This window comes from Lonchura striata, chromosome 23 (genome assembly GCF_046129695.1).
Source record: "Lonchura striata isolate bLonStr1 chromosome 23, bLonStr1.mat, whole genome shotgun sequence".
Lineage (NCBI taxonomy): Eukaryota > Metazoa > Chordata > Aves > Passeriformes > Estrildidae > Lonchura > Lonchura striata.
Window position 1 is genome coordinate 4,284,570 of NC_134625.1, and position 14,363 is coordinate 4,298,932.

Sequence of the window (14,363 nt, forward strand, 5' to 3'; positions counted from 1 at the left end):
GCTGCTGTTGTCCAGGGAGCACAAAGTGAGGCAGAGAAACAGCAGCAAGCCATGGAAACGAGCAGGTTGGTGGAGAGCCATGCATGTGCTGTGTGCCTCTGCCAAACCCAGGGAAAACCTCTGGATCACTGCAGCTCCAGCTGGGACTGCAGATCCCAGGATCCCTCACCACCGTGGCAGAGGCAGGAGGGCAGCAGGGCAGCTTTCCCTGCAGTGTTTAATCCTACTGCCCTCACATCCCTCCTTCCCTGCACTGCTGCGGGCAGGGACACACGAGGGAGGGGCTGAGGGTGGGGAAAGCAGGGGATAAATGCAGCGCTGAACTGGGAGAACCCCTTGCTGAGGGAGGATGTGGTGCAGCTGGAATGCTGTGCTGGCCCTGGCCACCCCTGGGGAGCGGGGTTTGCATTTCCAGCCTCAACAGCAGCAGACACGGGAGGAGAGCACGAACCCAGAGAAAATGGAGCCATGTTGTGCTTGAGCATCCCACAGGCACAGCAGGGAGGAAAGCACACGGATGGCACTCTGGGTGGCACTACATGAGCCAGCTGTGTCCCAGATCCCTGGGCCCAGGGAACAGCACAGCCCCCAGGGATCACACCCTAGGGTCACTGCCTCCCTGTCCAAAGTCCCCATAGCTCCCTGTGAATTCCTTAATGCAAGCTTGGTGCAAACTCCCTTTCCTGCTGGCTGCTCCCTCCCTGTGGAGTCTGGAAGAGCCACGAGGAGGCAGGAATCCGAGAGTAGGCTGCAGAGCAAGAGCAGCAGCAGCTGCTGATGCAGCCAGAGCAAAGAGGTTTAACCACTCCTTCCCAAGGACATTTTCATCAAAGCAAGGTCTGCACTGCTCAGCTTGCTCCCTCATTTCCCCCTCTCTGTTCAATCCATTCCTTCTTTCCAGCTCCAGACAGACAGCCCAGCCCCAGGCTGGAGCAGAGCAGAAATCATTACAGGCAGCATCTCCCTCTCTCCTCTCTATCAGCAGCCTCCATCAGGGCAAATTAAGGCAAGGAAAGAAGGAGAGAGCGAGAGGAAAGGCTGAAGAATGCCAGCCCAAGCCTGGAAAGGGAACACATCACCCCCTCCACGTTTCCAAGGATGATTCTTTAGAAGAAGATGACAACAGCAGAGCCCAAAGAAAACCCCAGCCTTGCTGCAGCTACATTTCTCCCTCTCCTGCCCCAGGGGAGAGGCACAGGGCCGAGCCTGGCAGGAAGGTGGGATGCACCTGCGTGCTGGGGAGCACAGGAGCTATGGGAGCAAAGCCCCGGTGCCAGGATCTCACAGTGGCTGGTCATGATCTCAGCTGGGATTTAACCACCTCCAGGGAGCCACGGAGCAAGGAGAGAACATTTCTGCTTAGTCACAGCTCTTCCAGGACACACTCTCTAAAGGTTGCATTTTCCATCCTCTCCCTGGCTGTTAAGCCTCATAAACAGTTTATCTTGAAATTAGATGCCAGAGGCACAGCTACACGAATGTAAAGCATCTCCCACGTACCACAAGCAGAGTAAAACCTGCTGGGGCAGACGGAGGCAGAGGCCAGCACAGAAGGGAGAGGAAATACGGGAACTACGTGATCCCACCACCAGCACCACCCATCTCTCCCAGGAGCCCCGAGGGAGCTCAGCCCTGTCAGCCCCAGGGGCACAGAGCTGGGCACACCACCCTCCCCACCCTCCTCCCCCCGGCTGCTCGAAGCTCGGGTCGGCTAGGAAGGAAAAGAAGCAGAGAGCAAAGCATGCCAGGATGACTCACAGAGGGCCGTACCAAACTGAGAAAGTCTGCTCGTATCCACCGTCATAGCCGGGCTCCCAGGAGACGTTGGCTGAGGTCATGGCGGCCACCACGTGCACGCTGGTCGGGGCGTGAGGGCTTGTCCCTGCAGAGAGAGGGGACAGCTTAGAGGGGAGCAGCTCCAGGGCTGGAAGGGCTCTTCTCCCAAGCCATGGTCCGAGGAGACTCCTCTTGCACCAAGCCAAGGGCCGAGGCCATCTCTGCTGGAGATGGCAACAGGGCAGGTGGCCAAAATAACAGCACAGAGAAAGGCAACTGCACCAGGAAATAATATTTAAAGGAGACATCGCTCTTAGAATCATAGAGTGGTTTGGGTTGGAAGGAACTTAGAGGGAGAGCTACTCAAACCCTCCTGACACGGGCAGGGACACCTTCCAGTAGATCAGGCTGCTCCAAGCCCTGTCCAACTTGACCTTGAACACTTCCAGAGATAGGGCACAGTGCCAGTGCCTCATCCCTCTCAAAGAGAGGAATTTCTTCCCAATATCCCATCTAAACCTGCTGTCTCTCAGTTTAAAGCCACTCCCCCTTGTCCTGCCACCACAGTTCTCCTTGTGGGGAGCATGCCCATCTCCTGCCTTGCCTGGGGGGCTCTCCCCAGGCCCCTGTCCCCCCTGCCCATACCTACGACGGTCAGGTGGGTGCTGGCAGTAATGCTTGCGACGATGTTGGTGGCGACGCACTCCCACTCGCCGTGGTCGTCCTTGCCGAGGGAGCGGATCTGCAGGGTCCCGCCGGGCAGCGTGTTGTGCTTGCTCCTGCTGGGCTTCCCTACCTTGGGCAAGGAGCGGGGTGGGGGGCCAGGCAGAGAGAGAAAAAAACATGACTGAGCAGCGGGGCGTGGGGCAGGGCGAGACGGCGGCGGGGTCACTAAGCTACCTGCGCGGCCCAGGGGACACCGCCGGCCACCGGCAGGGGATCCGGGCTCTCCGGTCGTGGCAGGGCAGACGGTTCCCCCGTTTCCGAGAGGACCTGGGGGGCAACGCGAGAGGCATGCGTCAGGAGGCTGCTGCTCAGCACTCACACACAAGCGGGAAACCCCACGGCACTCGCACGGACACCGAGCCCCGCGCCGGGGCTCAACCTCCGGCGCCCAAAGCTGAAACTGCTGCAAGGAGCGGCGCTGGGCATCCCAGCAAACCCCCTCCAGGGATGGGGAAGGCATAGGCTGCCCCAGGAGATGCCCAAACTGCCCCTCAGCCTCAGGTAGCAGCAGATGAGAGGTGGACCCTTCACGTCAGAGGTCTGGGCAGCGAGGGCCCCATGGGGATGTGGGAGGATGGCGTGCGTGGAGGCGCCTGGAATCTCTCAAGCCGAGCGGAAAGATGGATCTTGTAACAACTCATTTATGTCCATCAGGCAAAGTTGTGCAAATCCCACGTTGTCCTGAGTCCTCTTCAGCTGTTCTTCATGTGGGGATTCTGCTGATCAACACCAGGACCCACAGGCTGATGCAAAGAAGGAGAAGCAGAGGAGCCCACGGACACGAGGGGTTACCAGTGCAAGGCAAGGAGTTCTTCAAGAGACTGGTCAGCACTGGTGGGCTGATGGGGAGGGAGGTAGCTGGCTTCTGCCACTGGCAAACTGAGCCCAGTTCAAGCCAGCCCTGACTGGAGCTGGAGGACATAAGCCCAGAGCCACAAAATGAGGAGGACCAGAAGAGGACACAAGTGGGATTGGAAAGAAACCTGGCTGAACCTAGTGAGGGCATGGAAAGAAAAATAAGGTGGATAAAAAGACTAAACAGCCAACAAGCTTGAGGCAGGTCACTTGCAATGTGTACAAGTCATGGTCCTCCTCGTGCTGCTAAAAGGGACCCAGAGATGCAGCAGCTCAAGACGCAAGGATTGGGGATGCTCCCACTGGGTGACAGAGGGACCCAGATCACTCTCAAGAGCCCTAAGAAGGGCATGGATGGCTTGGAGGGAAGTTCCTGACAGCACAACAAAGAGCCCAGGAGGTCTCCTGCAAGTGGCTTTCCTATGGGAGTAGTAAAGGTGGGAAGCAAGGGGAAGGCTACAGGAGGACTGCAAAGCCCTCACTGCTCCCAGGCTGTGCCACCACACCCCGCTCTATGACAAGGGACATCTTGAAGCCTTCATATCCAGTTCAGGATCATTAAAACAGCTTCTTCCTTTGAAGTCTTGGGGCAATAAAGCAGCTGCTGACTGGTCCAGAGCCAAGAGACCCCTGGATGTGCTGTGGTGACACATCCCCTCCCGCCACAGGAGGTGCGTGCTGCGAGAACGGCATTGCCACAACTGCCACGTCCTGCTGGTGACCACCTGGGAGCCAGGCAAGGAGGAGGGTGTCCTGGGGGCAGTGTGGCGAGGCCGAGGAGGGGGCCGGGGCGGGGGCAGCGTTTCAGCTTTGCGGATGCTGCCGTGTCGGTTTCCCGGATCACTCGGCGGCCACAAGCCGGGCTTCCCCCACCCACCTGCGGGACAGGACGGCAGTGGCTCAGCCCAAAGCGAAGCAGCTGTACCTGCAGTTTGTTCTTACCGGGACAGAGTGTGGCTTCTCTGTCTGCAATATTCACCAAAAGCCAAAGGCACTGCAGATTTGTCTGGCAGGCCGGGTACCTTTCTCCAGGCGATGATGGGAAAGGGGTCTCCGGCAGCAGCGCAAGGAATCAACAGCTCCCTCCCTGCCTCCTGTCTGTACTCCCAGCCTGGTAGCACCGTGAAATAGGGGGGGTCCTGCAGCCAAACAAGGGAAAACAAGGAGTGTCAGCCTGCCCAAATTCCCATCATCAAAACCAAGCCCTTGCCAGACCAACCCAATCCCCATTCTAGACAAGCTTGAGGCATTGCAAGGAAAATTGTGTGGAGAACATGTGATAAGGAGCCTCAATGGCAGACCAAATTACACACCTGGAGGGACATTCTCTACAAAGAGCCACCGCACTGGAGCATGGAAACATGGAATCACGAAGTGGTTTGGGTTGGAAAGTACGTTAAAGCTCAACCCATTCCACTCTCTGCCATGGGCAGGGACACATTCCACTATCACAGATTGCTCCAACCTGGCTTTGGACACTTCCAGGGATAGGGCAGCCACAGCTTCTCTGGGAAACCTGTGCCAGGGCCTCATCACCTTCACACAGAAGAGCTTTCTCCTAATATCTAACCTAAATTTTGCCTCCTTCAGTTTGATCCCATTACCCCTTGTCCCATCTCTACAGTTCCTGACAAAGATTCCCTCTCCACCTTCCTTGCAGGCCCCCTTAGACACAGGAAGGCTGTTGTGACAACTCCACACAACTTCTCTTCAGGCTGAGCAGCATCTTGCTTTTTACCTCCTCGAAACAGGAAGAAACCCACCCACATCACATCAGCCATCACCCTGATTTCCTCGCCCCGGCAGCCGCCCCGGCGGATGTGTGTGTCTGGTACACAGAGTGTTATCATCCAAACCTCGGCGAGACACCATGAATCACCACAGCTCCCTCCCAGGCACAGGACTCCGTGCTCAGGGAGGGAAGAGGCAGCAGCTCCCACCCCAGCTGCACCGGGAGCTCGGCGCGCCCCAGGCGCCGCACGCAGCCGGAGCACGTGGAGCTCAAATCATCCATTTATTAAAATCCTCCTGAACCCGAGCCGGGGCCAGCAGGGCTAAGTGTTTTGTTGGCAAAGGGGACATTCCAGGGAGATGTTTCCTCAGACTACCCCAGTCCAGCGTCAAAACCCGTGCTGCTGGATATTTCCAGCTCCACCAGACAGGGTGCCCCGGGGGTTTGCCTGTGCTGGTGGGAAGCACTTCCCCAACCACAGCACAGACACGCCCTCACCCTGGAGCCTCTGCTCTTCCCCACACAGCCCCAGGAGCTGCTCCTGGCCCCGAGGACACTGCTCCCAGCAAAGCCACGGGATTTTGGCAGAAGAGTTACCTTCAGTACCAGTCGGGCAGGGGGAGACTGGCCCATCGTACCCAGGGCGTTATAAGGCACACAGGTGTAAGTGCCGAGAGCATCTTCAGTGGCCTCCTCGATCCGGATCGACCCGTCTTCCAGCAGGTTCCAGCCAGAATACTGCAGCAGGGAGAACCAGGGAGCTCGTGCATCCCACACCCACCACAGCTCCCTATTTCCCTCTCAGCCAAGCCCCCACCCACGTCCAGGGTGCTGTCACATCTCCAGGAGATGCCCAATCCCACTCCCAACATCCAAAGCATCTCCTCAACAGAGAGAGGAAATTTAGGTAACATCAGCCCGTCCAAAGACAGCCAGGCTCCTTCATGTAGCCCAAATGATTTAAGATCAGAATCTAACACTAAATAAAACTTGTTCTAGAGTCAGCAAGACATCTCCACCTGGAGACCTGAGGGCACCAAGGACCACGAGGCCACAGCAGCAACAGCTTTAAATGGAATTAAAACTTCAAATCGTTAATATTTAAGCAAAAAATTTAAAATATTGAGCGTTTTCTTTAAATATTTCATGGCTAATATCCTTGCTCAGACTATCAAACCATGATTAGGGGAAGATGTAGATTTGTTAAAAGGGTCTTTTAACCACCGCTTGCCATTGGGAAAATAAAACAGGGCCATCAGGAGGTGACTTTAGGGGGAAGACAGCATCAGAGGTCGGAGACACAGAATGTCCACAGGCACCGTGGGCTCCGTACAAGAGCTGGAGTTATCTCTGCCCACAGCTGATAAGGAAAAGCAGCATCATGCCATCCATGAGGTTCTTCTCTCCCAACAGAAAGGGACCCACAGGGTGCCTGGTGGTGCTCACTGGTGTTTGCCAAGGACATGAGGGTGCCAACCCCTCTGTGCCCCCTCTCCCCTCCCCGGGGGCTTCGTTACCTTCTCGATTCGCAGGGGACGCCCGTCCTTGTTCCACTTGACCAGCGTGACCGGGGGCTCTGCCTCCACCGGGCAGCGGATGTACCCGTGGATCCCGATGGGAACGTAGATGATGGGGGGCATGTTCACCACGCGGGCAGGATCTGCCAGGGCAGCAGCACCACGTTAGCATGGGCAGAGAGCTCATCCCTCCTCCCAGCCTCACTTTTGTGATGAATTCCAAACACAGCAGCACCCTGGCTCCCACAGGCTGTTAAGCCAAGTTTGCTACACACAAATCCTCTGGAATACCTGGAATTTCTGGGAGGCTTTGCTCATGTCCAGGGGCTCATTAAAGATTGTATTTAAGAAGAAATGGGAGATATTCCTGCTCCCAATTCCACATCAACTTGCATCCTGCTGAAGCCTGCACTGCTCCATTACAGCACAACACGTGCCAGGTGTGATGAACACCCAACACAGACTGTTTCTACATACAAGCAACCAAAACCACTTCAACTGCAAGGCCTTAAACACACCCAGATAGGAAAAGGGATCTATGTCCAGGCTTCCATGAGTCCTTTACCTCCCATATCTGCTTGTACTCGTGCCTTATTGAGGCTGGGTCATGTTGAACAGCATCCACCTCACCCTTTCCAAGATGCAAAAACCTTAAAATACATATCTAACCCCCCCCTCCATGCTGCACCACCCACGCAGAGAGGTGTCTCGCAATCCTCCAGTCTAGAATGTGTCATTAACAGCACTTCTAAGAGCTTTTTAATTAAGTGCGAGTGGGTTGAAGAGAATCTAGACTTTCTTTAATAAGAAGCTTTTGAAAAAAATGTTATTTTTAATAAGAAGAGTATTTCTACACTCTCGTCTAGACACCGGTAGCACGAGGTTATGGGAAAATCCTGATGGGGCTTACACTGCATTAAGGGATAAATATAGGGGTTTTGGGGTGCACTGCTGATGCAAAGTAGGGGGTAAACATTAAGGTGCTTAATGGGAAGGGATGGAAGATGTGGAAGATTATTGCTTTCTTGGGGCAAAACCAGCAGAATCTGGGAGCTCTGCTCCCAGCACGTCACCCCAGCCACTCCCCAGAAGTGCATGCCCCCGGCAGTGGCACCATAACCCAGATTGCCCAGTGCCACATATGGACAGGCTTTACCCCCCTCTGCTTAACTCCACCTCTTAGGAAATGTAATCAAGGACTCCAGCAGTGCGGGAGAGGGTAATGGGATCGAGCCTTTCACTACTAGGTCACTGGCCAGGGGCCAGCCCAGCCCACTAATGACCCAGAGCTGTGTCCCCATCTGCTTTTGGAGGATGGGAAGCTCCCTCCGGAGGCATCACCCCCGTGTGTATGAGGTTTGCTCAGGAGGAAAAGGGTTTGTGGCACCAAAAGCTGAGCACCCTTCCTTTTCGGAAGCCTGGCTGAGCAGCAGATTGTCCAAGCCTGTTCTCCCTGCCATTAGAGCTATTTTTAACAGCTATCAGCCCTGACAAGCGGCCCTGGATTAGCGGCAGGGCAGATTTAATGGCCTGAGGCCACAGGCTTTCCCAAGAGCCACCCAGCTGGGAACATCCAAGCCCCAAATCACGCCTGAGCCTGGGCACAGCACTACTCACAGCGTCCCCCTGCCCACTCTGCCCCTTCACCCATCCCCACAGGGGTGCCAGCCCTTCTCTCAGAAGCTCCCCACTAACCAGCACCAGGTCTAAAGGCAGCAGCAGCTCTAAGGCAGCCAGGAAAAATCCACGCTGAGAGCCCACTTTGCTCAGGCCTGTCTTTCATTATGAAATAAAAACGGCAAAGTCTTTCCGAGCCGAGCAATATTGCAATTGGAGCGGTGGCAATTGAGGCCATTACTGTGGAATGCCACAGGATGCCGGTGGCACACTACCCATTACCGCCCGGGATTCCGGGAGAGCTGCGAGCGTGGGAAGCAACGCTCCTGCCGCAGCCCTTTCTCCTCCGCTTGTTTAGATCACTTACCGCCTGAAAAATGTGACACACCGAGCTCGCAGAACCGCGCCGTTCACAGCAACAAACCCCCCAAACGAGCACCAAAAAATACACCTTGGCACGGAGAGCCCTTAGCTCACCCCGGCAGGGTGAGGACAGTCGGGGAGCAGCCATGGGATGATGCTCGCTAATTAAAAACCACTTGTAGCCCAGGTGGACACCGGTCCCTGCTGAGCAGTGTCACTCAGACCATTTGCTTTCTTGTCTCCCACACCCACGTGGGAGATGCTCGTACTCCTTTCTGCCAAGGATGATTCCGTGTTCATCCAGAGGCTGCTGTCACATCAGCCTGGTTCTCCCAGTGTCACACCAGGACAAGACAGCCTCTGGGGCTGCCTGGGAGGCAGGTGGTACCAGTCCCAGCCCCATCCCTGCACTCACACTGCACTGTCAGGTAGGCAGAGGCTGATGGCGAGCGGCCCAGGCTGTTGCTGGGGATACAGGTGTATTTTCCAGCATCCTCTGGTTTGACACGGAAAATAATCAGCGTCCCATCGATCAGGATCCGCACCCTCAGCTTCAAGTCACTGCAGAAGAGGAGAGGAGGATCACAAGGAGAGCCCGGAGCAAAACCTAACACAATGCCAGCTCCCTGTACAATCCAGGAGCAGCAGGAGGAGGAGAACACACTGCCCCACCAGCTATAAACTCACTTCTTGAAGTAGACGTTCTCCTCCTCCCAGTACCACAGGTAGGTGAGGTTCCCGGGATACGCCTCGGCCTGGCAGGTGAACAGCGCATCCTGGGAGATGTTGACTGTGATGTTCTCCGGAGGGGAAACGATAAAGGGAGGTCCTGGAGGGGGCAAGAGGAAGGTGTCACTCCCACCACTACAGGTGTCCCCACAAAGGTTGCTCAGGTTCAGTTCCATCACAGCGTTTTGGCTGGGAGCTGCTGGGTGACTCTGGGGCAGGGCTAGCCTGGATCCTATGGGAACCACAGTGACCCTGTTATTCCCAGCCCTCTCCCTAATCTCTACATCTTCTCCCAGGGCACACAAGGACACACCTCCCTTCATTCCCAGCACTTCTGGAGAACAGTATCACCCACAGGAAAAATCCAGGGGGAACAGACTGCCAGGAGCCAGCAGCTCACCCCTGCCACAAAAGCAGAGCAGAAGACACCCCGTGCTCCTCTCTCTGCTGGTCGCTGTTGACCTAATTAAAGATTTATTTAATAAGAGAGGGAGCAAGGAGCAGGAGGCCTGTCATGCATCACCGCTGTCTGACGAGGCGCTTCATGACAGCCTCAATCCTTTCCCCGCTTCCCAAACAAAACCGAGCTGCCATCAGGGCCGGGCTGCTCATCAGCACAGCCACCACCGCGGCCCAATTAAGCAGATTCCTCCATCCTACAAACAGGATGCAGAGCCACAGGGCAGCCAGCACCATGCCAGGCACAGAGGGTGCCCCAGGGTGACAGCACAGCCCTGTGGCCTGTGGAATCCCCCCATGCTGGCTTCCCAGGGGATGCTGAGGAGCTGGAAGGTCTCACCTTGGACGAGCAGGCGCGTGGTGTGCACAGCCTCGCCCTGGATGCTGTAGGCCCGGCAGGTGTAGGCACCTCTGTCCTCCCGGCTGACCGAGAGCACCGTGAGGCTCCCGTCGCTCACCTGGGAACAAGGGAAGGGCCTGGAGCGTGGGCAGGGACCCCCAGGAGGATGGGGAAAGACCCTCCCTGCTTCCCACGGCAGAGAGCTGCCAGCGCTTTTAGGGCCGGATGAGAGACGGGTTTCCCCGCTCTGCAAGACGTGGGATATTAATAAACCAACACACGCCTTTCTGCTCGACGCCAAGGGGAAGGAAAAAAAAAAAATCATGAAATAAATAAATAACCATCCCAGCGCATTCATCTCCCAGAAGTGACTGGCAAGGCAGCAGGCTCCAAACCACTCCTGCCAAGCACCATTGGAGCTTCACAAGGAGCCTTGCTGGAGCATTCCCTGCCCACCAAGGACCTGCTCCATCGCTGGGGGATGAGGGGCAGACCCCAGCTTGGCCACTGTCCTCCCTGTGGGGCCATCTCTCAGCTGGAAGAGGAGGGGATGGATTCCCCTGGGGACACAGCAGAAGGATGGACAAGGGACTGCCACCTTTGGGGCAGCAGCACCCCCATGCGCAGGGAGGCCTCCCAGCCAGGCTTTCCCCCCACCTCATTCTGCCTCATCCTTCTATTTCAATTAGTAACAAATGATTCCTAATTACTCTCATTAGTGCCTGTGCTGATTCCAATGCCTGATTTACCAATTACAGCTCAGGGGGGAATCTCTGCCTGGGAGCCTCTGGGATGCAAAAAGGGTCCTGAAGGGAGGGGAGGAGGGGAAATCCTCCCTGATCAACCCTGCCCTGCTCCAGCCCTGCTGCATCGTCCCTGCCAGGGGGGACACTACCCCCGGCTGCAGCCCCCACCCCATCTCCAGGGTCTTGGCCCCTGGGCTGAGTGTGCAGGGAGCAGGTCAGGGGCAGGGGCAGGGCTCTCCCAAGCACTTGGAGGGTCTCCAGCCTGCACCCAAGGGCTGGCAGCGTTACAGGCTGCTGCTCAGCAGGGATGGGGTGGGGCAAAATGGGCATCTCACCAAGGAGAAGTGCTGAGAAAGCTTGGCTGGCTCCAGGCACGGCGGAGCTGCCGCCACCGTGGGTCTGTCAATACCGTCCCTGCCAGCTCCCAGCCCAGGAGTCCCCACGGCTGCCCTCACCCACCTACCTGGTACTTGCCACTGGCACCCAGAAGGTCTCCCTCTCTGAGCCAGGTGACGATGGGCTTGGGGTTCCCGAACGCCATGCAGGTCAGGGTGACGCTGCTGCCCTCCTTCGCCTCTACGTACTGCGGCGGGGTCTCGGTGAACGTGGGGGGAGCTGGGGGCACAGGAGACCACCGGCTCACCCCTGGCCACTCTGGGTCTGAGGGCACACGGGGACACTCTGCACATCCCCAGGGCAGCGCTGGGACCACCCCAAAGGTGTCCCTGGGGACACCGAGCAAGAGGTGCCACCGCACCCCAGCCCCGTTGCCTCTCCTCCCCAGCAGCACCACGTCCTCCCCCCACCCACCCCGCTGCACATTAACTCGCTATTGTCAAAACATGGGAAAACACCGCAGTGCAGATCGAAAGGCTCCTTCCTGATGAAAGAGGCTGGCAGGATTACAGCCCGCCCCTAATTACCCGCGGTTGTTAAAGCCCACTTTAGAGGAAGACAGGTTGGCAATTTAATCTGCTTGGGGGGAAAAGAAAGGAAAAAAAAAAAAAAAAAGAAAAGGAATTATATTTTGTTTCTCCCCAAATGATTTTTATTTTCCCCCTAAGAAAATTAAGCGTTGTAATGCGCTGGGGAAAAGCCACAGCCCTCACCCTGAAAGCAATTCCTCGGGCTGGGAGGATTATGGTTATTATATTGTTATTAAGCCCCTGCACACCCCGTGCTGCATAAAGCCCCAAAAACAGCCCATTTTGCCAAGGGGAGGGACAGGGCACCTGGGGCCATTTCCAGCCCCTCCGGCTGGCAGTGTGCAGGATCCGTGCACGTGGCAGAGGTGAGCCAGGCACCACCATCCTCCTCCTCCTTCCTCCTCCTTCCTCCTCCTCTTGCCCTCCTTCCCAAGCCCTCGGAGCTCATTAGCAGGTTGGGGGAAAGCGGGAAGCAGCAGGCAGGGATGGGGCTGGTGGCCTGCACGGCCCTGCTTGCAAAGCTCCCGCTCACTAATTGGGCTCAATTAGGTGGTTCTGCTCTGTGCCACAGCACAGCCATCCCCCCAAAGGTTAAATTAATTGCACAAGGTCAAGGCAAGACCAGCGAGGAGCTGCCAGTGGCCACATCTCTCCAGCCACCCCACTGCAGCAGGAGAGGCACAGCCCTGCTGCTGGGCTAAAAATAAAGATCTCTCTCCTGATGCAGAGAATGACAATTTGTTAATTAGTTTAATATACAGCCTTAATAAAATGAAAAAGTAATTTGAGTAAATCTGAATTTCAAGAAAACAAAGATTTGATTTTCTGATCTGTTTGCTGAGAGGTGATTCATTCCCAGCCCCGGTTCTTGATGTCTCTCCTTTAAACAAGCTCCATGTAATTAAACTGAGGAATCCCTAATAAAACTTTGTCCCTTTTGAAGTCACACCCTGGCCGGATCAGCCAGCCTGGATGGCTTCAGGCTCGCGTGTCTGCCAGGCACAGATGCCATTGAGGCCCAGCATGCAGCAGACATCCAGCATCCAGCAGAAATCCCATTTTGGCACCGCAGGGATGCCGCAGCCCCCGCCCCGCTCACCATTGACCGTGAGGTGGACCCAGCTGCCGTTGTGGAAGGTGTCGTACTGCTGGTCCAGCATGAGCACTTTGCACTCGTACCAGCCCTGGTCCTCGGAGCGCACCTGCTCAATGCGCAGGGAGGCTTTGTCGTGCAGGCTGGCCCGGCCTGGGGGAGAGCACAGCGTTGGCAGCATGTCCCCAGCACTGGAGCAGCCCCCAGAGCATCACTGGGGGGAGAAACCATCCCAAACTGGTGCAGCCCCCAGAGCATCACTGTGGGGAACAAACCATCCCAAACTGGTGCAGCCCCCAGAGCATCACTGTGGGGAACAAACCATCCCAAACTGGAGGAGCCCCCAGAGCATCACTGTGGGGAACAAACCATCCCAAACTGGTGCAGCCCCCAGAGCATCACTGCGGGGAGAAACCACCCCAAACTGAAGCAGCCCCCAGAGCATCACTGTGGGGAACAAACCATCCCAAACTGGAGGAGCCCCCAGAGCCTGGCCACAGGGGACAGCCCATCCTGACACCAGAGCAGCTCCTCAGAGATCACTGCAGGGGCCACCCCATCCCAAACTGGTGCAGCCCCCAGAGCATCATTGCAGGGAGAAACCATCCCAAACTGGTGCAGCCCCCAGAGATCACTGCAGGGGCCACCCCATCCCAAACTGGTGCAGCCCCCAGAGCATCATTGCAGGGGACACCCCCATCCTGACACCACAGCAACCCCCCAGAACGTCACCACAGGGGACACTCCATCCCTGTGTGGGCACTGTCCCGGTTTGGGGCTGGCTGAGCCCCGCACTGTGGTTGTGGCCGGTGGTGCCAGGCCGGTGGTGCCAGGCCGGTGACACACTCGCCCATCTGGGGGTGGCAGAGCCAAGCTGCCAGGGCCGGGCAAGGTGCCTCGAGCAATGTCTGCCTGCAGTGACACTGGCCTTCTGCTCCCAGCCGGGGGCTGGCGGCGGCACAGCCAGCACATGGGTGTGCCCCAAAGCTTTTCCCCGCCTGGGAGACTCCCAAAAAGCAGGGCAGCCCTGAGCTGACCCTGTGCACATCCCCAAAAACAGGGTCAGGAGCAAAACAGCCTAAACCTCCACCTTGGTGCAGTGGCCACCAGGCTGTGGGATCGCTTATTGCTGAGCTGAGTTTGGCAGGGCTCAGCTGGTGCATCATCCCTGCTGCTGCATTTCTTAGAGAGCAATTTGGGCAGACCCATAAGAAGATTCCCAGGACAGCATTCCACAGGGAAAGAGTTACCCCAACGGGTCTGTCCTGCCACACCAGCCTTCCAGGGGCTGGTTTCCAGCTCACAGATCCCACCAGAGGACACCGGCCACGTGTCACAGGCAGCACATTGGCACATCAGTTCTGCAGCTCCAACCTGTCACCTCCGCCCAGCACGTGGCCCTGGCTCCATCCCCACTGTCACTGTCCCCCCAGCACCCCTCCCTGGGCTCACAGCTGCTCCGGGGCGCAGCGGCAGCAGTAGCA

General features: G+C 56.9%; 1 protein-coding gene across 8 annotated transcripts in view; it reads right to left on the reverse strand.

The window, feature by feature from the left end:
* The window catches only part of IGSF9B (immunoglobulin superfamily member 9B), a 50,160-nt gene that overhangs the window by 27,668 nt on the left and 8,129 nt on the right, over positions 1–14,363 (reverse strand). For 5 of the 8 annotated variants that reach the window (XR_013341127.1, XR_013341128.1, XR_002465039.2 and 2 more), the window contains exons 3-13: positions 12,886–13,032; positions 11,324–11,475; positions 10,115–10,232; positions 9,274–9,415; positions 9,002–9,147; positions 6,607–6,749; positions 5,687–5,827; positions 4,380–4,496; positions 2,677–2,769; positions 2,422–2,572; positions 1,759–1,882 (exon numbers count right to left, since the gene is read on the reverse strand). Coding sequence is in view for 5 of the 8 variants with exons in the window: in XM_021525805.2 (XP_021381480.2) it covers positions 1,759–1,882; positions 2,422–2,572; positions 2,677–2,769; positions 4,380–4,496; positions 5,687–5,827; positions 6,607–6,749; positions 9,002–9,147; positions 9,274–9,415; positions 10,115–10,232; positions 11,324–11,475; positions 12,886–13,032 (1,474 nt within the window). In the remaining 3 variants the exon portion in view is untranslated. The remainder of the gene's footprint in view (positions 1–1,758; positions 1,883–2,421; positions 2,573–2,676; positions 2,770–4,379; positions 4,497–5,686; positions 5,828–6,606; positions 6,750–9,001; positions 9,148–9,273; positions 9,416–10,114; positions 10,233–11,323; positions 11,476–12,885; positions 13,033–14,363) is intronic. The other 3 variants (XM_021525807.2, XM_021525809.2, XM_021525808.2) reach the window with 3 other exon arrangements.